Source organism: Balaenoptera physalus (assembly GCF_965194825.1).
Source record: "Balaenoptera physalus genome assembly, chromosome: 7".
Taxonomy (NCBI): domain Eukaryota; kingdom Metazoa; phylum Chordata; class Mammalia; order Artiodactyla; family Balaenopteridae; genus Balaenoptera; species Balaenoptera physalus.
Window position 1 is genome coordinate 64,815,436 of NC_138886.1, and position 25,340 is coordinate 64,840,775.

Genomic DNA, 25,340 nt, shown 5'->3' on the forward strand with positions numbered 1-25,340 from the left:
AAGGGAAAGTATCTGTAGCAAATAGGACAAAACGTGAAGGTGTATATATATTTTAAAGTTCATAAGTATGTAAAAGAAACATTGAGAAAAATGTTAAATAGGCAAAAGAAGACTAGAATTCATACAAAAGGAAATGCAATGGACTAAACAATGATTATGAGAAAAAAAATTTAGGGGGTGGTGTGCACCACATGGCTTGTAGGATCTCAGTTCCCTGACCAGGGACTGAACCCAGGCCATGGCAATGAAAGCCTAGAATTCTAACCACTAGGCCATTAGGGGACTCCCAGAAAAAAATTTTCAAACAAAACAATTAGGTATCATTTAAGCAGCAAAATGGTTTCAAATAATACCTAGGGATGAAAATGCTACATTTTAAACCACTTCACTTATACACAGTTCACAGCCGTGCAAACTGGTGAAACTCTTTTGAAAGTGCTGTGGACTGAATAGCATTCCCCCAAATTTCACATGTTGAAGCCCTGATCCCCAGTGTGATGGTATTTGGAGATGAGGACTTCGAGAGATAATCAGGTTTAGATCAGGTCCTGAGAGGGGGGCCCTCATGACTAATGCCCTTATAGGAGGAGACCCCAGAAAGCTTGCTCTCTCGCTCTCTCTCCCTCTGCCATGTGAAGACACAACGAGAAGGTGACCATCTGTAAATCAGGAAGAGAGCTCTCACCAGAACCTGACCACACTGGCACCCTGATCTCCAACTTCCGGGCTCCAGAACTGTGAGAAAATAAATCTCTATTGTTTAAGCCACCCAGTCTATGGTATTTTATTATGGCAGCCTGAGCTAACTAACACAGAAAGGCAACTTGAGAAATATCACATTAAGAATAAAAATATTCATCCCTTTTAATCCAATAATTCTACATGGGTGAAGTTAACCTTTTGGAGATATTCAAAAATATGATACAGCTATACACATTGAAATGTTCACTACTTAGTTTTAAGTTTTTAAACCAGTGAAAAACTAAATGTCTAACAAAGGAGAAATGAATAAGTAAATTGTGATGTTCCATTTGATCTAATATGATGTCATTTAAAATCATTACAAAAATTATGTAGGCTTATAGGAAATGCTTATAATAAAACTAAGCGCAAACCAAAAGCAAAAATCTACAATATGAGGCTAACCATGTAAATAAATATGGGCAAGATGTAAAAGGGTTAGCTATAAACAAATAAAATTTAATTTGTTGGAAAACATTTTTTCTTTCATTTTAGTTTAAGGTTACAAGAAATAAGACTCAAAAATATATTTGAAAAAATATATATATATATATATTTGATAGTAACTTTAGACAGATCCTTTCTTAAGCTTAATCACATCCTAACTGTTAAATTATGGAGAAGTGAATTTTTCCAACAATAGCCACTACACTCAAAAAAATGAGAATGAAATATTAACATTTCTTATAAGAAAACCATCAATTTTTCTCTACTACATACTTTTATATTATGTTACTACTTACATAGAGAGGGTTTCCAAGGCATCTTCAAAGATGTCCTGGGGGGGGAACAAAAAACACAATGAGTTTCTCAAGAATCAAGAAATTTAAATATAAAAGAGAGAGAGAGAGAGTGTGTGTGTGTGTGTGTGTGTGTGTACTCCCCGTGTGTGTGTGTGTGTGTGTGTGTGTACTACCCATTTGTGTACTCCCTGTGTGTGTGTGTGTGTGTATGTGTACTCCCCGTGTGTGTGTGTACTCCCCGCGTGTGTGTGTGCGCGCGCAGGTGCGCGCACCTCTCAGGGCAGAGTGGGGACAGTTTGGGTGGGCTGCAGTAGAACCATTCCACTTAACTCTTACTAATGGAATTCCTTTCAGAGAAACCAACACATGAATTTAAGTGAGGTTTAATTTAGGGTTGGTTTTGTCACTAATAAGACGAGTAAGCTACTCAGCCAGCAATCAGACTGGGCTCATCTGAAGAGAATGTGACTCCTTCAGTGGGGTCTTCAGTCCTCAGTCTCATCCAACCCAGAAGCAGAATAAAACAAAGAACAGGACCTGCCCGATTCAGTCGTCTCTTTCTCCATGGCTGGCCACGTTAGCACGTCTGGGCCTTCGGGTCACGTCTAACTCCACTACCCGCCCAGCAAGTCTCCCTGTCACCAGCCTTTACCTGTAGCATACAGGGCAGCCCTTTCCTTCATGCCACTGGCCTGTTCAAAATCTGCAAAAGGAGAAAAACCCAAACACACACACATAGACACATAATACACACACTCACTCACATCTGCTCACAAATCCACACATGCACCCCACGCTCATACACACTGGCTCATACACTCACAATCTCACCCCTAAACTCACAGTCATACACACACACAAACACACATACACTCACTCACTCACAAACTCACACTCACACACGAAGCTCCCTCACAGCTGCAAAAATCAAATCCAAGCTCCTCATCCAGGTATTTGGGACCCACCATAACCTAGTCAAACCTTCAAGGCCTCCTTCTCTCACATCCCTACCACCTTCTCCACAGCCAAGCACAAGGACCTCACTGGTCTCCCTACTCCCAAGCTTGACATCTGCCATTCAGTTCTTCGTGCAACAGCCGCAGTTATTCTTTCCTTTCCCTTCTTTTAATAAGCTCATACCATTCCACTGCTTTAGACCTCTTTAAAAGCTTTCCATTGCACTTAGAATAAACCCAAATTCCTTCCCGTGATCTACAAAGCCCTAAATGACCCTGCCAGCCTCTGTCCACTCTCCACCCACCAGACTCACTCCACTTCAGCCAAAGGTCTGTCTTTCTGGTCCGTGCACAAGCCAAATTCATCCCACACCTCTCTGCATTGTCTCTCTTTCCTAGAATGTTCTTCACTCAACTCTTCCTATGACTGACTCATTCTCATCCTTCCGTTTGCAGTTCAGAAAGCCACCTCCTCAAAGAGACCACCTCTGATAACCCTAATTAGAATTACTAAGAATAGCAGCTTACTTATAGTTTCCCATCATCTGATTTCTTTCATTCATAATACTTAATCTAATCATCTTATTTGTTTCCTTGGTTACAATCTATCTCCATTAGGGCAGGTTCTCATTTATCATGTTTACAGAGGAACCGCCAGGGCTTGGCACAGAGCTGTTGCTCAACAGCTACATGTTGCCTAATGAATGAATGAACTGAGCTTGGGCCATCAAGGCACAGATCATATCACCTCATTTACAGATAGGACACAGAAATGAGGAAAGAGGGTTACAGAGCTTTTCCCTCGTGTGACCATTAATATTGAACAATGTATACAACATACTGATTCTGCATTTAGGCAGGAAAGGAAAAAAAAATGTGTAAATACGAAAAAGAAGAAACAACATTATAAGTAGTGGCAGAAGTGAGTTTAGAATTTGGGATCCCTGACCTATTGATCTGTATTAATACCACACTCTGTAAGGGAGGCACAGTCAAGGGCAATTCTTTCTTACTCCTCACTCTCCAGAAATTAGTGATTGGAACAATATCAGAAGACTTTGTCATTTTGAGTCACAGCTCAGTGTCCCACATGCCAGCACACAGGTTTATCATGTGAGGGGTTGTGGAGAAGGGGAGAGACGAATACTCTCCAGGAATACAGATCTGGTAGTGATGACCAGTTACCTGTGCCAGACACCAGCTCATGGTCCCTCTGCCATCCATTAACCCCACCTGGGCCGACCTGTACCAAGAAGGGGGAATGCAGACAGCATGCTCCTGGGAGCTTCTGTGCATCCAATCCCTTCCTCACAAACCTCAACCCAGAGCAGGGCTCACAGCAGACACTGAGATACTGAGTGGGCTTCAGAAAGGATAACTCGGGAAGCCAGTTCTCCTTTTGAAAGGAGACAAGGATAATATTTACTCTTAAACAAGTAATACCCCCATCCCCACCTCAAAACAAGAAACACTAAGTTATATCCAGTAAGAAATCATCTTCACTTGAGGAACATCTCTCCACTTTGTCATATGCAGAGGGTTCTCTAAATAAAGCGTTCTGTACAACGTGGTAACCAGAGTTAACAATACTACATGACATATTTGAAAGTTGTTAAGAGAATAGATCTTCAAAGTTCTCATCACACACAAAAAAAATTATAACTATGTGAGGTGATGGATGTGTTAACGAACCTTAGTATGGTAATCATTTCACAATATATGCATGTATCAAATCGTGAAGTTGTACACCTGAAACTCACACAATGTTACAGGTTAACTACATCTCAATAAAGCTGGTGGAAATTTTTAATTAAAAAAGAATGTTAAAATATATATTTTTCCATTTAGATGAATAATAAAAATTTAAGAGAATGCCTCTATTAGTAATGGAAAAAATCCACCAGAGTTCTAGGATATTATTCTAATAAACTAGAGATGAGAAAGAGAGAAAGTGAGAGAGAAAGTGAGAGAGAGGAAGGAAGGAAGGGAGAGAGGGAGGGAGGGAGAGAAAAAGAGAGGGAGGGAGGAGGGGAGGAAGGGAGGGAGGGAGAGAGGGGGAGAGAGAAAGGAAGGAAGGAAGGGAGGAAGGGAGGAAGGGTGTTAACTTAAAAAAATGCACAACGTAAGAGTGGAGAGTTAAGTTTGATTTGGGGCAAAATGAGGACTGCAGCCCAGGAGACAGCATTTCAGATAACTGAGAAACTGCTCCAAGGAGGCGAGGGGAGCAGCCATGATATATAGGAGTTTTGCAACAAAGGGCAGGTAGTCTGGAATGGCAAAAGATTACCAGATACTCAAGTTAAGGAATTTAGTGCTTTTGTATGTATGGGAAGATGCAAGAGTCTGGGCTCGCTGAAATCATTCCTTTGATATGCACCTCAGATATCTGGGGCCAGTATCCTGTATTTTCACATCCTGAGTTTCCTCAGGGCTCACCGCAGGGAGTGGCTTCAGTCTGTTGGCTGCTAGATGGCAGGTATTCTTTTCAGCCCTGAGTTTCCTCAGGGCTCGCCGGCTCACGTTGGAGGGCTGCAATCTTTGATGACTGTGACATCCTTTGTTTACTGATAAGGCAGGAAATACTCCATTTATAAATATTCCACTTATCAAGGGGAAGAAAACTTTGTCTCTGAAGGCCAGACAAAGGGTGAAATTTTTTCACTTAAAAAAAAGGAAAGGTAAAGAGAAGAACTAAGATTTTACGAGTGCCTATCATGTGCCAGGCACTTTACAAAAGCTCCTCCCAATTTGCAGCAAGTAAATCCAGTCGCAGGTAACTACCTGCCCAATATTACACAGCTGGCAAGTGAAGGAATTGAGATTCACCCTCAGATTTCTTTAACTCCAAAGTATTTTTTTCAATGTTAATAAAAAATATCCAAAACTTGGAGCTAAGGCAGTTGGGCAGGAGTTGAGAGTGGGTGGGTGAGGAGGGAGCGGCATATCTCTGCAGGTCATACTGCATGTTGTTGCACAAATCCTGCCAAGGATTCCTGAATTCTCTAGAACTTCCTTGTGTTTGAGACTTTGCCATTTACTATAAGATAAGAACCCAGATACTGTGAGATGACATGTTAGCTTGCAGATTTCGGAATGGTGAGAAAACCTCAATGATTAGTTTTACAGCCCTGTAGGACACTATCCAGTTTTACCTGTAGCCTAGCAATCTTAATCTAACGTTGTTTTTGTCTTAAGCCTATAAATACCCAGTTCCACAAATACCCGGAGAATCAGTTTACCACTTCACTGTTTGCCTCGCTGATAGGTTAAATAAAATTTCTACACGTTCACTTTATATCTTTATGAAAGTCATATTTCTAATTTTTGGAAATTATACTTTTTAAAACATCTTTATTGGAGTATAATTGCTTTACAATGTTGTGTTGGTTTCTTCTGTATAACAAAGTGAATCAGCTATACATATATATACATCCCGATATCCCCTCCCTCTTGTGTCTCCCTCCCACGCTCCCTATCCCACCCCTCTAGGTGGTCGAAAAGCACCAAGCTGATCTCCCTGTGCTATGCAGCAGCTTCCCACTAGCTATCTATTTTACATTTGGTAGTGTATAAAAGTCCATGCCACTCTCTCACTTTATCCAGCTTACCCTTCCCCTCCTTGTGTCCTCAACTCCATTCTCTACGTCTGAGTCTTTATTCCTGTCCTGCCCTAGGTTCATCATAACCATTTTTTTTTTAGATTCCACATATATGTGTTAGCATACAGTATTTGTTTTTCTCCTTCTTACTTACTTAACTCGGTATGACAGATTCTAGGTCCATCCACCTCACTACAAATAACTCAGTTTCGTTTCTTTTTTATGGCTGAATAATATTCCATTGTATATATGTGCCACATCTTCTTTTTTTTTTTTTTTTTTTTTTTTAAGAGGACCTCAGATGAGGAGAGAGGAGATGTTCTGATTTTAGGGATTAAACAGAAATGTTTTCAGGGCCAGTTGCTTCTCGGAATGTTTGGTGATATTCTTTTTTAAAGTTTGATTTTTATTTATTTATTTATTTATGGCTGTGTTGGGTCTTCGTTTCTGTGTGAGGGCTTTCTCTAGTTGTGGCAAGTGGGGGCCACTCTTCATCGCGGTGCGCAGGCCTCTCATTATCACGGCCTCTCTTGTTGCGGAGCACAGGCTCCAGACGCGCAGGCTCAGTAATTGTGGCTCACGGGCCTAGTTGCTCCGTGGCATGTGGGATCTTCCCAGACCAGGGCTCGAACCCGTGTCCCCTGCATTGGCAGGCAGATTCTCAACCACTGCGCCACCAGGGAAGCCCCCGCCACATCTTCTTTATCCATTCATCTGTCGATGGACACTTAGGTTGCTTCCATCTCCTGGCTATTGTAAATAGTGCTGCAGTGAACATTGTGGTACATAACTCTTTTTGAATTATGGTTTTCTCAGGGCACATGCCCAGTAGTGGGATTGCTGGGTCATATGGTACTTCTAGTTTTAGTTTTTTAAAGAACCTCCATACTGTTCTCCATAGTGGCCGTATCAATTTACATTCCCACCAACAGTGCAAGAGGGTTCCCTTTTCTCCACACCCTCTCCAGCATTTATTGTGTGTAGAGTTTTTGATGATGGCCATTCTGACCGATGTGAGGTGATACCTCATTGCAGTTTTGATTTGCATTTCTCTAATGATTAGTGATTTTGAGCATCCTTTCATGTGTTTGTTGTCAATCTGTATATCTTCTTTGGAGAAATGTCTATTTAGGTCTTCTGCCCATTTTTGAATTGGATTATTTGTTTTTTTGATATTAAGCTGCATGAGCTGCTTGTATATTTCAGAGATTAATCCTTTGTCAGTTGCATCATTTGCAAATATTTTCTCCCATTCTGAGGGTTGTCTTTTTCTCTTCTTTACGGTTTCCTTTGCTGTGCAAAAGCTTTTAAGTTTCATTAAGTCCCATTTGTTTATTTTTGGTTTTATTTCCATTTCTCTAGGAGGTGGGTCAAAAAAGATCTTGCTGTGATTTATAACAAAGAGTGTTCTTCCTATGCTTCCTGTAAGAGTTTTTATACTGTCTGGCTTTACATTTAGGCTTTAATCCATTTTGAGTTTATTTTTGTGTATGGTGTTAGGAAGTGTTCTAATTTCACTCTTTTACATGTAGCTGTCCAGTTTTCCCAGCACCACTTATTGAAGAGACTGTCTTTTCTCCACTGTATATTCTTGCCTCCTTTATCAAAGATAAGGTGACCATATGTACATGGGTTTATCTCTGGGCTTTCTATCCTGTTTCATTAATCTATATTTCTGTTTTTGTACCAGCACCATATTGTCTTGATTACTGTAGCTTTGTAGTATAGTCTAAAGTCAGGGAGCCTGATTCCTCCAGCTCCGTTTTTCATTCTCAAGATTGCTTTGGCTATTCGGGGTCTTTTGTGTTTTCATACAAATTGTGAAATTTTTTGTTCCAGTTCTGTGAAAAATGCCATTGGTAGTTTGATAGGGATTGCATTGAATCTGTACATTGCTTTGGGTAGTATAGTCTATTCACAATGTTGATTCTTCCAATCCAAGAAAATGGTATATCTCTCCATCTGTTTGTATCACCTTTAATTTCTTTCATCAGTGTCTTATAGTTTTCTGCATACAGGTCTTTTGTCTCCCTAGGTAGGTTTATTCCTAGGTATTTTATTCTTTTGTTGCAATGGTAAATGGGAGTGTTTCCTTAATTTGTCTTTCAGATTTTTCATCATTATTGTATAGGAATGCAAGAGATTCCTGTGCATTAATTTTGTATCCTGCTACTTTACCAGATTCATTGATTAGCTCTAGCAGTTTTCTGGTAGCATCTTTAGGATTCTCTATGTATAGTATCATGTCATCTACAAACAGTGACAGTTTTACTTCTTCTTTTCCGATTTGTATTCCTTTTACTTCTTTTTCTTCTCTGATTTCTATGGCTAAAACTTCCAAAACTATGTTGAATAATAGTGGTGAAGAGTGGGCAACCTTGTCTTCTTCCTGATCTTAGAGGAAACGGTTTCAGTTTTTCACCATTGAGAATGATGTTGGCTGTGGGTTTGTTGTATATGGCCTTTATTATGTTGAGGTAAGTTCCCTCTATGCCTACTTTCTGGAGGGTTTTTATCATAAATGGGTGTTGAATCTTATCGAAAGCTTTTTCTGCATCTATTGAGATTATCATATGGTTTTTCTCCTTCAATTTGTTAATATGGTTTATCACATTGACGGATTTGCATATATTGAAGAATCCTTGCATTCCTGGGATAAACCCCAATTGATCATGGTGTATGATCCTTTTAATGTGCTGTTGGATCCTGTTTGCTAGTATTTTGTTGAGGATTTTTGCATCCATGTTCATCAGTGATACTGGCTTGTAGTTTTCTTTTTTTGTAACATCTTTGTCTGGTTTTGGTATCAGGGTGATGGTAGCCTCGTAGAATGAGTTTGGGACTGTTCCTCTGCTATATTTTGGAAGAGTTTGAGAAGGATGGGTGTTAGCTCGTCTCTAAATGTTTGATAGAATTCACCTGTGAAGCCATCTGGTCCTGGGTTTTTGTTTCTTGGAAGACTTTTAATCACAGTTTCAATTTCAGTGCTTGTGATTGGTCTGTTTATATTTTCTATTTCTTCCTGGTTCAGTCTCAGAAGGTTGTGCTTTTCTAAGAATTTTTCCATATCTTCCAGGTTGTCCATTTTATTGGCATAGAGTTGCTTGTAGTAATCTCTCATGATCCTTTGTATTTCTACAGTGTCAGTTGTTACTTCTCCTTTTGTCATTTATAATTTTATTGATTTGAGTCTTCTCCCTTTTTTTCTTGATGAGTCTGGCTAATGGTTTATCAATTTTGTTTATCTTCTCAAAGAACCAGCTTTTAGTTTTATTTGCTATTGTTTCCTTCATTTCTTTTTCATTTATTTCTGATCTGGTCTTTATGATTTCTTTCCTTCTGCTAACTTTGGGGTTGTTTTGTTCTTCTTTCTCTAATTGCTTTAGATGTAAGGTTAGGTTGTTTATTTGAGATTTTTCTTGTTTCTTGAGGTAGGATTGTATTGCTATAAACTTCCCTCTTAGAACTGCTTTTGCTGCATCCCATACGTTTTGGGTCAGTGTGTTTTCATCGTCATTTGTTTCTAGGTATTTTTTGATTTCCTCTTTGATTTCTTCAGTGATCTCTTGGTTATTTAGTAGCATATTGTTTAGCCTCCATGTGTTTGTATTTTTTACAGTTTGTTTCCTGAAATTGATATCTAGTCTCATAGTGTTGTGGTCAAAAAAGATACTTGATACGATTTCAATTTTCTTAAATTTACCAAGGTTTGATTTGTGACCCAAGATATGATCTACCCTGGAGAATGTTCCAAGAGCACTTGAGAAGAAAGTGTATTCTGTTGTTTTTGGATGGAATGTCCTATAAATATCAATTAAGTCCATCTTGTGTAATGTGTCATTTAAAGCTTGTGTTTCCTTATTTATTTTCATTTTGGATGATCTGTCCACTGCTGAAAGTGGGGTGTTAAAGTTCCCTACTATTATTGTGTTACTGCCAATTTCCCCTTTTATGGCTGTTAGCATTTGCCTTATGTATTGAGTTGCTCCTATGTTGGGTGCATAAATATTTACAATTGTTATATCTTCTTTTTGGATTGATTCCTTGATCTTTATGTAGTGTCCTTCTTTGTCTCTTGTAATAGTCTTTATTTTAAAGTCTATTTTGTCTGACATAAGAATTGCTACTCCAGCTTTTGATTTCCATTTGCATGGAATATATTTTTCCATCCCCTCACTTTCAGTCTGTATGAGTCCCTAGGTCTGAGGTGGGTCTCTTGTAGACAGCATATGTACGGGTCTTGTTTTTGTATCCATTCAGCCAGTCTATGTCTTTTGGTTTGAGCATTTAATCCCTTTACATTTAAGGGAATTATCGATATGTATGTTCCTATTACTATTTTCTTAATTGTTTTCGGTTTGTTATTGTAGGCCTTTTCCTTCTCTTGTGTTTCCTGCCTAGAGAAGTCCCTTCAGCATTTGTTGTAAAGCTGGTTTGGTGGTGCTGAATTCTCTTAACTTTTGCTTGTCTGTAAAGGTTTTAATTTCTCCATCGAATCTGAATGAGATCCTTGCTGGGTAGAGTAATCTTGGTTGTAGGTTCTTCCCTTTCATCACTTTAAGTATGTCCTGCCACTCCCTTCTGGCTTGCAGAGTTTCTGCTGAAAGATCAGCTGTTAACCATATGGGGATTCCCTTGTATGTTATTAGTTGCTTTTCCCTTGCTGCTTTTAACATTTTTTCTTTGTATTTAATTTTTGATAGTTTGATTAATATGTGTCTTGGAGTGTTTCTCCTCGGATTTATCCTGCATGGGACTCTCCACGCTTCCTGGAGTTGACTGAGTATTTCCTTTCCCATGTTAGGGAAGTTTTCAATTATAATCTCTTCAAATATTTTCTCAGACCCTTTCTTTTTCTCTTCTTCTTCTGGGACCCCTATAATTCGAATGTTGGTGCATTTAATGTTGTCCCAGAGGTCTCTGAGACTGTCCTCAATTCTTTGCATTCTTTTTTCTTTATTCTGCTCTGCGGCAGTTATTTCCACTATTTTATCTTCCAGGTCACTTATCCATTCTTCTGCCTCAGTTATTCTGCTACTGAGTCCTTCTAGAGAATTTTTAATTTCATATATTGTGTTGTTCATCATTGTTTGTTTGCTCTTTAATTCTTCTAATTCCTTGTTAAACGTTTCTTGTATTTTCTCCATTCTATTTCCAAGATTTTGGATCATCTTTACTGTCATTACTCTGAATTCTTTTTCAGGTAGACTGCCTATTTCCTCTTCATTTGTTTGGTCTGGTGGCTTTTTACCTTGCTACTTCATCTGCTGCATATTTCTCTGTCTTCTCATTTTGCTTACCTTACTGTGTTTGGGGTCTCCTTTTTGCAGGCTGCAGGTTCGTAGTTCCCGTTGTTTTGGTGTCTGCCCCCAGTGGGTAAGGTTTGTTCAGTAGCTTCTGTAGGCATCCTGATGGAGGGGACTGGTGCCTGTGTTCTGGTGGGTAGGGCTGGATCTTGTCTTTCTGGTGGTCAGGGCGACATCCAGTGGTGTGTTTTGGGGTGTCTGTGAACTTAGTAAGATTTTAGGCAGCCTCTCTGCTAATGGGTGGGGTTGTGTTTCTGTCTTGCTAGTTGTTTGGCATGGGGCATCCAGCACTGGAGCTTGCTGGCCATTGAGTGGACCTGGGTCTTAGCATTGAGACGGAGATCTCTGAGAGAGCTCTTGCCGATTGATATTATGTGAGGTTGGGAGGTCTCTGGTGGTCCAATGTCCCGAACTCGGCTCTCCCACCTCAGAGGCTCAGGCCTGACACCTGGCCGGAGCACCAAGACCCTGTCAGCCACACAGCTTTAGGCCGGAGGGCTCTGAGGTCAAGACTGCTTAGATTCAAAACTCCATTTGGCCTTCTCTGGCTATGTGGTATCAGGTGAATTTCATCATCTGCAGTGAGAATCCGTGGCTCGACCTCTTCCCACCTTTCAGGTGCATTTTGATCCCGGAGGAGCTATGCATGGCATTTAAATGCTGTCGTAGTTAGAGCTTAACCTAGTCCCCAAATCTCCACGAGGCACAGAAAACAAAACAAAATAAAACAAAAACTCTTTAAAAATTCATAGCCAATGAAGTCAATCCTCCTCGCATAGGTTTTCTTAAAATTAGGTCACCTTTTTCTTTCTCCTTTTTGCTTTGTCTCGTGTCACTTGCTCAGAGGGTGCCGTGTGCAGAGGCCTCACAGCAGCCCTTCAGACCAGAGTTTGGAAATTATACTTTGACATTAATAGAGTGTGACAACACACTCTCTCCCTGGGTAACTGCAAATACAGTTTCCCAGCTCCTTGGGAAAACTGCTATGGGTTCCACCCGAGGGATGAATTGCCAGAAGTCAAAGGGACTGTTCATACCTCCCACACCATATACCTGTCTAAGTCCCAACACCCAGCTCAAATTCTATCCCTTTCCTGCTGCTGCTTTGGGGAGAACATTTCTTCTGTGGATTCCTATCAGGACCACTAGGTTTGGTACCTGATCTACAGGGGACTGCTAGTCAACAGTCTCCCACCCAGCATTAAATATCCCCACATACATTCCTCACAGAGCATAACAATATTTTTCTACCTCTGGTCTCTTTGCTTCTCCAAACTCACCATCAACTTCCCAAAGCTTCACCACTGCTGGTTTTCACTTCCCCAGTGATTACCACAGCTGGTTTCCCTTAAACCTCCCGGTACTGGGTAGGCATACCACATGGACTCCAGTTGAAACACATATAGTCAGAGAAGCATCCAGAGTCCTTCCGGCTTAAGGAAAGTAACACAGGAAAGCTCATGCTGCTGACAAAGAAGATGTGTTCATAGGAAAGCCTCAGTGTTTAGTTCTGTCCTTGAAGGCTGCTGCATTGGCCTCCCCAACTCCCATGCCGAGGCCAACCTTGATGAGCCGCCACCCTTGGGCATAAGTGTAATAAATATTTACTTGCGCCACACCTGGCTCCTAAGCATACATTGCCTCAAATGGTACCTGACTTTCTCAAGAGCCTATCTTGACTCCTGGCTGCAGTCAAGGGCCATGTGACTCCTTTTGAATCCACTTTATAACCTAACACAGAACTCTGCACTTCAAAGACTCTTAGCAGATGATTGTTGGCTGACTGGCTGACTGAGAACCCTTATCTTGAGATGGGAGGTCCTTACCTTGACAGTTTCATTTTGCAATTCAGCAAACGGGCTAACCCTGTTAGGTGAGCGATTCCTTGGGGGGGGGGGGGTAACCTTCCAGATGCCAGCTAGCACTCCAGGGCTTGCTCCCTGTTGGGTGGGGAGCCTGAAACCTACCCCCTGCCCCCAGAGGGATGGAGGATCCTGGACACACAGCAACAGACCCAGAAGTGAGGAAAGGGAATAGGGGTGCTGCATCAACTGCTAAGGCTTTTCTAAACAATTTTCATCTTAATTTGTTAACTTTGTAACATTCTGAGCAGCAAAAATGCACATAAGTGCCTTTAAGTGACAGCAGGTTCTTAATAAATGTTTATTTCTTTAAGAATCTTAAATAATGGAGATACTAATGATTAAGATGTTTACATTATTTTTATCCCTAAGGGGGAGAGGCAAAGGATAAAGACAACAAATATGCTATTAACAGCAATAATTTAAATACTCTGTATTAATTTCCAAAGAGACCAAATAGATTTACAAACTTTTCAGGCCTCCCCATCTGAATTTTAATTCACTTTGTGGTGTGAAAAGAAATATTTACGTGGCAAATATTACTCCAAGAAGGAAGGGGGAGTAGGAAGGAACGTGATAAAAATTAAAACGAGATACTGCAAATCCAAAAAGTCGAATCACTTCTCTACGGTCTCTTCCTTTCTCCCCTTACCTCCTTATTCTCCTCCTCCTCATCTTCCTCCTCTGCCTCTTCCTCCATTTTTCCCTCTCTCATATGGATGACTTCAATGGGTCTGAGAGCTGAAGCCACCATGTTCTCATTTAACTGTTGTTCTTTAGGGAGGGATGACAAGGTCTGATGGGGCTCTGTCGACACCTTCCTCCTCAATGAGGACCACTCCCCGCCCCACAGCATCGACCCTCCCTGCTGGAGCTTTTACCCAACATTCCACTCTATGACTAAGGAAGCTGTGTGTTTGGTACCATGGACTCAAAGAACCCCAGAGCTGCTGAGAACTCTGACAAGTCACAGATTCCATGCCTGGCTCTGGGGCACATCTGGACTATTCCCAGGGAGATGAGACATGAAGAGGGTGCCCCAGCCTCCTGCAGGACTAGGGCAGGGATTAAGAGCCATGGGTATTGTGGCCCTAAGAACTGCAAACACTTCTCTGCATGGTATTCTCCCCTGGTCAATCAAGATGTCCAAAATGGAAAACAAGACTGACACCAGTTGTTACACTTTACCATTATCTTAGTGACACACCAGGAGTATTCCTCAAACATTGGATGTAAATCTTTTCACACGTAAAAGGAAAAAGCACATTGCTAGTTAAAGGAATCATGTGGGAAATGCATAAACTTAAGTGACATTATTCCCTACTATAACTTCAATAAAGTGCTGATTTTTCTAAATCAGGATTAATTAATTTAAAATACACCTTTATTATATATCCATGAAGTGACCCTTAGAACAAAATTGGGGCAAAGAACTTTTTAATGTATGCACCCTGAGCTCATGTGCCAGGGAGAATTTTTCATCTGCTCACATCTGCCATCCATGGCCTTTAAACTCCCTAGTTGCATTTTACAGGCTGCATTTTTTAAAAGTTCATATTGTAGGAGGGAACAGCAGTGCCCTGAGGCTCTCTGGAGCCAAATGTAAACCTCGGCTTCAGTATCCCCATTACTGTGTCTAAAGGGTGCAGACACCACTTACACCTCCCCTTGAAGGATTAACATCAAAACTTAACTGACCCACAGAGCTCTTAATCGAAGAGAAGGAAAGCGACGAGGGCCCATACACTAGAGACCCCTCACACCCCTCGTCCCCACCTGGTCCTTGCAGTGAACAAAATGTGACCTTTCCAAAGTTATGAACAGAATTCTCAAAAGTAGCAGACAAAAAAAAAAGAACATGACACAGAGTTCATCTTCCAAATCTGCCCGGAAGGCAGAATCTAATCAAAGGCAAAATCTAATTTTTTGGATATGCTTACAAAAAAACTGGAAGTTTTCCAACATTATTCAAAAATAGTTTTTAAATTTCAGATAATACAAATAGTAAAACTCAGCTGCCAGAAGAAAAAAAATGTGTGCCTGAGAAATTTTTATTTTAAACATTCATCACTTGAGATTGAAAATGATTTCACACATTCTCCAAGTACAGTATTAACATAGTTCTCTACTTTCTCTCATGCCAGGGAAGTACTCCAATATTACCCCATAAGTCCTGTCTTTTTTTTCAAAGCTTCATATTTACCAAAAATCGCAGGTCTTATAGTGAAAATAGGAGATATACAGTAGTAGTAGTCACTTCATTAGGAAGGATTACATTGAACACAGAAATAAACTGAGCATATTTTTACTAAGCCACTATTACGTGTTGGTGAGTTAGGTTTTACTCAAAAATTCACTTAAGTGCATTTCCAACATAGGACAGTGGAAAACATAAATTTAGGCCAGGAAGTTAAACCTGTCTGGGTCTGAATCTCAGCTCTACCCCAACCCTGGGAAGGTCTAGCCTTCTGAATACTCCTCCACTGACTTTCAAGAGCCTATCTCAACACCCTGGCTGAAATCAAGGGCCATGACACTCCTTTTGAATTCACTTTGTAACCCAACGCAATACTTTTGCACTTTGCAGACTCTTAACAATGGGGATTCCAACCGCCTCCTCAAATTGTTGGAAGGATGCTAGTGAGTTAATGGCATATAAAGATCCAACTCAAAACAGGCTCAATAAATACAAAATACAATTCCTGAGGATACTAACTTCTAAGATATGGGATGAATCAGTAGACTCACGGAGACAGAGCTGGGATCGCTCACTGTACTTCCTCAATAACTCCTTCCCACTAAAGATTCTGCACCCTCTTTTGGAAGAGAGAAAAAAGGCTGAATGTGGGAATATTTATTGCAAACAAGTACTCAAAAATGTTAACTGCCTTTACTTCTCCCATCTTAAAATGCCTTTGTCTCCTATCCTTTAATGCCCGGACTCTTCCAACTCAGTGGGTTACTCAGCACAACAAACATAACTTATGGGCACAGAGCCCAGGACCTCAGCTCACTGGGGAACAGTGACCTTGGCCAACACAGTGTGACCTTGGTTAATATATTCAACCTCTTGGGGCTCTAGCCGCCTCATGAGTAAAGCAAAGAGGTTGGTATAGATGCCATCCCTTACTCAAAACCCTAAATTCTCTGAATTAAACACAAATCCTCCCCAATAAGGTGGCTGTTTGTCCATCACACATGCTAAAATAAAGTCCCTCAGGGAAGGCTGACATCCAGAGGGACTGCATCTAAATGGAGTGCTGGGCTTTCAAAGCCCTATCAGTTGTACTAACTCAATCCTCAATAGCCAGCTAGTATGTTAAGTACCAGGCAAAGCAGTTCACACAATGATTCTTTGGAATTTCTAACAACTTCTAGCCAAGCACAGAGAAAACGTGAGAATTAAAAAGAACCACCAGATGTCACCCTCACAAATAACAGATGAACTGGACAGCAAGACTTTAGTTTCTGCTAACATATAGAGAAGCATGTTTTTAAAAAATGAAGCAGTTAACTTTATGAAGGAGGAAATATTTTCCTTTCTGCACCTCATTATAAATATGGAGTTGAGTTGCAGCTTAAAGTAGGGGTTAAGTTCTAAGGCCAGTACTTAAAAGGAAATCACGTATAGTCAAAATTGACATTGAACAAATACTTTCAATTGCCGTTATTATAGAGTTCACATGGTTTTGTGTATAACCTCAGAGAGGAATGGGCATGTACAAACACAAAATGTGTACAGCAACGTATGGTGTGTAATAAAGAGTATATATGCAAAAAATAAGCCTTTTTACAACGGTGTATTGTTGAATTTGTTTAACATAAATGAGCAAATTATTTTACTCCCCTGTACATAGTCCTCAGTTACTATTTTTATGATTGTAAAATGAACCTTGGCAATCACTTAATATGTCACGCATTCCTGTCCTCTAGTACCAGCCCTACCTAATCTATAGTAAACAGAGGAATATCTAGGGCATACTATTTTTGCAGGAGAATAATTTTACACAAAACCAACAGCAACAAACAGAACCAAGAGACTGAGTTTTAACATTTTAAACTGCTTAATTTTGAAACCATCATGAGTAGAGGTATTTTTAAATTAAAATGAACAGAGCTTTTGCTTCTTCCTATGAATAAATAACCATAAATTCCATTTATTAACACCCAGGCACTATGTTAGACACTTAGATGCTTATTTCCAATTCACAGAAATCATAAAAAAAAAAAAAATTTCACCTCTACTATTACTACTACTACTACTGTATTCTGATAATAATAATAAAAACAATAATAAAAGGTAATACCATTCAGTGCCAAACACTGCTCTAAATTCTTAAAGTGCCTTAACTCATTTAATCTTCATAATGACCCTATGAGATAGGGCTATTATTATAGCCAAATAAGGAAACTAAGACTAATGGAGATTTAATTAAACTATCCAACATCTCATAGATGAGCCTCAGTTTTTTCATCTGTGAAATGGGAATAATGCCACTTAATTTACAGCACTGTTTTGAGGTTTAACTGAGATAACGTATTTAATGCACCCGGCTCCGTGTTGACACACACTAACAAATAATTTCTCTTGTTATCATTAAAGTGGTTCTACAGCTGGTAGTCTTCAGTGCAGCCTAAGGACAAGCAAAAAGAAACCTCTTGCATCATCTTATTTGACCCTCAAACTTTCCAACTATAACAGAAAAATGGCAGAGTTAGCACTCCCTTACTTGTAGCTCGGTTCCAAAGTAAATGTCTTAAAAAGAGAATCTTATCTCTTAATATGAGTGCTGGGAAGAGGCAGTTCCTGAAGAATAAGGTTTCAAAGGCAACCTCAAACTGAGAAAGCCCATAATGTGGGAGAGATAAGGTAAGACTTGAGCTCACATGCTCAGAATCAACCTCCCTGGGTTCAAATCCATTTCACCATCTACTAGCTCTATGACCTTAGGCAAGCCTTCTCCTTTCTTGTACCTCAGTTTCCCATCTCACTGGGTTATTCACTGATTAAATGACACATGTGAAAAGCACACAGTACAAAGCACCCAGGACAAAACACTCACTATCACTATTATTGTTGGGTCTTGACTCTCCTAAAGGCACTAGTGAGTGGTACTAAGTGATGCAGCCTGGAGAAGGTTGGGGAGTGGGCAGGGCACAACACTTCGCACTAGGAATTCTGATTCTGCCCCACCCCCAGCTGACATGTCCAGGTGTCCCCAAAGAGATCCGATCAGTCCACCACCACAGAGATCAGCCAACTACAACTCATGAGCCAAATCCAAGCTGCTGCCTGTTTTTGTAAATAAAGTTTTATTGGAACATTGCCACTCTCAATCATTTACATATTGTCTATTTATATATTTCCTGTTACACCCGCAGAGCTGAGTAGCTGCAAGTGAGACGATATGGTCTACAAAGCTCAAAATATTTACTATCTGGTCTTTTACAGAAAAAGTTTGCCCACCTTTGCATAAATGGATAAACCATCGAATTTCCTTCCCTACCCCATTAGATATTTTGAGGATAGAGTAAGAAACAGATGTGAAAAATCTAGAAAATAATAGGAATTATTTACCCAAAAAACTCACTGCCTTCAAGCTTCAAATTCAAGGTGGAAATAAATAATGCTAGTAACATGGGTTTAGAGTCCCACCAACAGCTCCATCACTTCTTAACTATGTGTGGCTTTGGGCAAGTTACTTGGCTTCTCTAAGATTCATATTCAACACTGTAAAATGGGAATAACAATAATACCAAACTTGTGGGATTGAAAGAATTAAGTGAGCTGTATGTAGGTGTCTGGTCCATAGTAAGTATCTGATAATGTCAGCTCTCATTAAATGATTACTTTCATTGTTATTACTGCAGGAGAAAGTTTTATGTCCAAATACTGGACCACTCAGACAGTACTTTCCCTCCCAAGGTACATACTCTCATGAGAACTACAGGTGCTAGCAAAGCAGAGATGCTGAGAATGCTAATCTGTTCTTTTGGGGGAATCTAAGAGAGAAAAGGCTAAAACTTCAATATATTCATTTCTGTCAAGACTAAATTCTCCTCCTCTCCCACCAGCACTCCCCCCTCAACATCAAGAAAATTTCAGCAAGAAGCTAAATGCACACCTACACATTTGTATTATGTAGAGAAATAAACTTTATACTATAAGACAAATTGACTAAATCAATCCCATCATATGTGAAATGCTGACAGTTTGCTTCTAACAAGAAGCAATTAAATATAGAAACTTATTCCAAAATAGCAGAAGGGGGCTTCCCTGGTGGCGCAGCGGTTAAGAATCCGCCTGCCAATGCAGGGGACATGGATTCAATCCCTGGTCCGGGAAGATCCCACATGCCACAGAGCAACTAAGCCCGTGCACCACAACTACTGAGCCTGTGCTCTAGAGCCTGCAATCCACAACTACTGAAGCCCATGCGTCCTAGAGCCCACACGCTGCAACTATTGAGCCCACCTGCCACAACTACTGAAGCCCGTGTGCTCTAAGGCCCACATGCCACAACTACTGAGCCCACGTGCTGCAACTACTGAAGCCCGCGCTCCATAACAAGAGAAGCCACCACAATGAGAAGCCCACGCACCGCAATGAAGAGTAGCCCCTGCTCGCTACAACAAGAGAAATCCCACAGGCAGCAATGAAGACCCAGTGCAGCCAAATAAATAAATAAATAAAATTAAAAAAAAAAAATGCAGACATGGACTCCTGTACACATAGGAATTTATTTTATGATTCCATTAAAATTTAAATTGGAGAAAGAATATGAATTATTTAATAAATGATGCTGAAGAAACTGGTTATCTATTGGGACTAAAGTGAAATTAAACCCATATGCAAATTTCTAGGTGCATTAAAGAGATAAATACAAAAACAAAAGATGAATGTACGCAGAACATTTTTCAAAATCTTGAAAACAGGGACAATCTTTCTAAATAAGACACAAAACCAAGAAGCCATAAAGAAAAGAGTAAAAGGTTTGGCTACATAAAAATTTAAAATTTCCAAGACAAGCAAATGGCTAGGAGAAAATATTTAAGGCACCATAAACAAGCAAAAAAATTACTATCCATAATATATAAAGAACTCTTACAGATCAATAAGAAAGAGACAAACAACCAAAAGAATCATAGATAAAGGGTATGAAGAAACTGTGCACTGGAAAAGAAAACCAATAGCCAATAAACTTGGAAATGTGCACCTAAAAAGTAGTATTATTTTGTCCATAAGATTGGCAAACATTTTTTAAATTGATAATATCCACAGTTGGCAGAGATGTTGGAAAATAGAACGTATACTGTTGCTACGGTCTATTTAGAAGTCAGTCTAGCTGCATTTATTTAAAAATTTTAATGCATACATTATAAAAAATTTTAATGCATGCACAGCAATATTACTTCTAGGATTCTATACTATTAAAATATACACATGCACAAGGGTCCATCTATTATGGTACACACTGTATTGAAACAACCTAAATGCTCTTCAACAGGGAAGTAGTTAAATAAATTATGGTACAATTATATTATCTAACTCTCTTCCATCATTAGATAAAAAGTAAAGCAAACAGTAGAAATACCTCACAGATATATTAAATGGAAAGCCTGTTCCTGGGAAAGGTGTGTGGTATAAGATCCCATTTACATTAGTCAAAACTCAATGCTGATTTCTGCTAAGCATGGACAGGGAAGGAATGGTAAAGTGAAAGATCATGTTGTGGCTTCTGAATGACTTAAATCTTTTAAAACAGGAATGCTTTGATGTATTGCTTGAGTAATGTAAAAAAGAATGGACAATTTGAACAATATAAAAAAAGTAAAAGTATTTAGTTTGCAATAAGTAGATCCAACATACCTAGAGAAAAATTCAAGCACAGTAAGGTAAGATGACATTTCAACTAAACTGCTTCATAACCCAGATCCTTTTGTGCCCAGTATAAGTGAAAAGCACTTTCCGTTTCTAGAAAACCGTCTTTTTTGTTTTTTGGTTTTGGTCACGCCATGTGGCTTGCAGGATCTCAGTTCCCCGACCAGGGATTGAACTTGGGCCATGGGTGTCAAATCCTAACCACTAAACCACCAAGGAACTCTCCTAGAAAAAAATTTTTTTAACTTTTAAAAAAAATATTTATTTATTTGGCTGCACCACGTCTTAGTTGCGGTACGCAGGACCTTCGTTGCAGCGTGCAGGATCTTTAGTTGTGGCATGTGGGATCTAGTTCCCTGACCAGGGATCGAACCTAGGCCCCCTGCATTGGGAGCACAGAGTCTTAACCGCTGGACCACCAGGGAAGTCCCTAAAACTTTTTATTTAGAAATAACTTCAAATTTACAGAATGGTACAAAGAAAGCTTCTATGCCATTTATTCAGATTCATCTAGTGTTAACATTTTGCCCCATTTGCCTTATAATCTGCTCTTCCCTCTCCCTCTTCAACTCCATTTCCCTTCTTCTCTATCTAGATACAAATTTTTTTCTAAACCATTTGAGAGTAAATTACATATATTGTGGCCCTGTACCTCTAAATACTCCAGTTTGTATTTTTTAAAAATACAGATACTCTCTTACATAACCACAGTACAGTTACCCACATCAGTAAATTTAACTACTTTAAACTCCTGTCCATTTTCCAATTTTGTCAATTGACCCAACAATGTTCCTTTGTAGCATTTTTCCCTGCAATACAGGAGCTAGTCTCAGGTGAACTATTGCATTTAGCTGTTCCATCTCCTTTGCCTCCTTTAATCTGGGACATTTTCACAGCCTTTGTCTTTTATGACAATGACATTTTTGGAGAGTACAGCGCTCTTCTTCTTTTTTTTTTTTTTTTTTTTAATAGAACCTTCCTTATTTAAAGTTTCTCTGATGTTTCCCTGTGATCAGATTCAGGTTAGACTAGTACAGAAGGGACCCTGTGTCCTTGTCAGGTCACTGCTATCTGGAGGCACAGATGCTGTCTGCTCCCACTGGTGATATTAATTTTGGTCACCTGGTCAAAGTAGTGTCTGATTTCTCCACTGCATAGTTACCATTTTTGTCTTGCAAGTCATAAGGAATCTGTGGTGAGATAGGGTAAGAGCAGATCAATATCACGCTCCTCCCCCAAACTTGTCTATATCACCTGTGATGATGGCTACCTGACTCCATCTTTACTAGGAGAGCTGAACACTGCTTTCCTACCTCTAGCACTCCCTCCACTTCTACCAGTTGGTCTTTGGCATTCTGCTGAAAGCAAATCCCTCCCGTCTCCTCCATGTGTCTAACTAGTTGGTCATCATCCATATGGGCTCAAGGAGACCTATTTTCAGTGGTCTAAAATACATTACTGTCTTTACTTATTTTGGTGCTCAGATTGTCCCGAATTTGGTCTAGGAAACTTTTACATTTCTCACTCTTTACCCCCTCGGAGCAAATTCTAATACCTAGAACTTGCTTATTATGAGAATTCTGTTTTGCCAAGGAATCTTATAAGGTTAGGCACATCTAAACTTTTGCAATAAGACTCAAGTATTTTTCTGAGTCCCCTAATGAAAACTGAGGTATGTAGCCACTGACCTACACACTTGACACGCCGATATACATTACAAAATGGACTTTGTTAAAAAAGAGAACATTAAGGGTCTGCTTGATTTGCTGCCATCTGAAGCCGAGTTTCCTTACCAATTCTTAGCTGATCGAAATACTGGGAGAACCTAAAGGATCGTGGGCGTTTGTATCAGAATAATGGTGCAGACCTCTAAAACTCAGTCTCTTTCATTGTTCCTTTTTAATTAAGAGAAAGCTATCTATAGTGAGAACTGGCAAGAATGTGCAGTCAACCTGAAAATAAAGAACTGCCAAAATTAAGAAGCTGAGAAACATCTGGAGACAACAGAACAAGTCAGAACAATCAATGGAGTTTTGAGCAATCACAAGAGAAATTTGAGGAACTGCAGTACAATTTACAGAGACAGGAGCTCCTGAGAGCCTGACAGATTTGTGGCTGTAGAGGAAGTAAGCTGATTCTGGGTGAGAATTAGGTTACACCCATTAAGATATACCCGTACAAGATCCAAAAGGCTGAGGTCATTTTCCTGCCCCTTTCTGACTTTTTCTGCTGTCAAGCAAGAGTGAGGGAACTGACGTGGTCTCAACAGCAGGGCTCAGCATCCTTTCTCCACCTTCCAGCACATATAAGACAGTGGCAGCAGAGGTGTCTCCATTCTGGCTTCCTGATCCCTGAACCACAGCTACTGCAAAGCGCTGGGAACTCTTAGCTCTAGAACCATCAGCCACAGAATACCAGCACCTGCCCTAGTGAGTCAGTTCTGGACAGCACTGAGGGTCTTTCACAGAAGCCCAGCCTAGAACCACACCTATAGCCCCTCCATGCACTTTGTAAACATCTGGGGATTCCCTTCTTAAACTCTTTCTTATGTAAATTACCTACACCAGTTTCTGCTTCCTGTGCTGAAACCTGATGGAGAGAGATGACAGAGAAGAAAATAAGCAAACAAGATAATACAGATGGTGATTATATCTATGAGGAAATAGACAGGATGCGTAATAGAGGAAAGAGAAAGGCTGCTTTGAAGATGAAACCCAAGGAAAACTGCATTTGGAACCTGATCTTTAAAGTGAGGAAGGAAAGTTGAGAAGGAGCTGGTCATGTGAAGAAGTGGTGCAGCCCGCCAGGCTGGGGAAACACTCACGCAGGAGCACTATGGTGGAACAGAACTGGGCATGTTCGAGAAACCTAACGGAAGCCAGGGTGGCTACAGCAGAGGAACGAAGGGGAGAGGGGCAGGAGAAGGAAAAGCAAAAGAAAAGAAGTGTGGATTTCATCCTAAATAAACAGTTTGAAGCACGGGCCTAACGTGATTACTATTTGTAAAAGAGCACTTGGGCTGCAGAGTGAGAGTGGATTGCAGAGCAAGAGAGGAAGCAGGGAGACCAGTGAGGATGCTCTTCCAGAGATGCAGGGGGGAGAAGACAGTGGTGTGGCCTGGGGACACAGCGGTGATGGAGAGAAGGGGCCAGTATGCAGTAAGGAGCCATGTTTTGGAGGTAGATCCGACAGGACTAGCTGATGACAGAGACGTGGGAGGCAAAAGAAGCGTAAATTGAGGGGAACAGACAGGGAAGATCAAGGACGAGGCACGGGGAGGGCTTTTTTGGTTGAGTAATGCTGCTTTAAATTGTTCCCCCAAAGTCTTGTGCTTCCTCCTAAAATAATTATAGAAGGGGTGATTGTCACCAAATTGCCACAGTTGAATTGGAATGCTTTTCGGTCTTTAACAAAGAGACAGGAGCTCACTTTAGCATGTCACCCCCGTTGAACCTAATCTATTGTCACGTGAAACCTGCTCCCTGAGGCATGCAGACTTAAAGTTCTGACTGTGTACATCAAAAAGGGGGACTCTTATCTAAGTTAAAATGTAACCTCCTCCACCATAAACTATAAAGGGAGGTAAAAGCAGGTAAGCCTTTAGAAGATTAAAAAAAAAAAAAAAAAGATTCTTTCTAAGCTAGTAGCTTTACTTTTTAAATTTCCAATATAATTAGCAATACAGTTGGACTTGTGGAACCTAACACCTTATAAAGTCATCTCTACTATTTATGAGATCAGAGTAAATTTGCTTGATGTCTGAAGAAAAGGTCCACGCATCTCAATGTTTTCTATTTTGAAAAGTTGGGAGAAATACCACCTATGCACGTATGCTAGTATTACTAAATAGAAAACTGTTAGAAATGTGAACACCTCAGGCTTCTAAAAGCATTAAGTGTATGAATAAATTATACTCATCCTCATTTTCTGAATGCTCCCTATTTAGCCCAGCTAGATAACATGCGTTATTTCACTTCATCCCACCGCAGGAGTGAGGAAGCCATGTCTCCAAGTGTCTTGCCCTTGGTTGCCTAGCTTGGGCCGGTGTCCGCAAGGGCATTTACCATTGTTTGTATTTTAAAATGAAAACAAAAACAAAACCTTCTCTCTCAAAACTAGATCTTAAAATGAATATCAGCAAATGCATATTGAATATCAAAATGTTCAATATGGCTATTTGCAATATTTGACACAATCTTACTAGGATTCTTTCCTGCTCTGTAAAATTCTAGCCATTCTTATGTACTGATA

The 25,340-nt window shown here is 40.1% G+C and overlaps 1 protein-coding gene across 6 annotated transcripts in view; it reads right to left on the reverse strand.

The window, feature by feature from the left end:
- Positions 1-25,340, reverse strand: part of TTC39B (tetratricopeptide repeat domain 39B) — a 147,557-nt gene that overhangs the window by 109,304 nt on the left and 12,913 nt on the right. For 5 of the 6 annotated variants that reach the window (XR_014265396.1, XR_014265397.1, XM_082467946.1 and 2 more), the window contains exon 2: positions 1,485-1,519. The exons of the other annotated variant lie outside the window; for it this stretch is intronic. Coding sequence is in view for 3 of the 5 variants with exons in the window: in XM_082467946.1 (XP_082324072.1) it covers positions 1,485-1,519 (35 nt within the window). In the remaining 2 variants the exon portion in view is untranslated. The remainder of the gene's footprint in view (positions 1-1,484; positions 1,520-25,340) is intronic. 6 annotated transcript variants of the gene reach the window in all.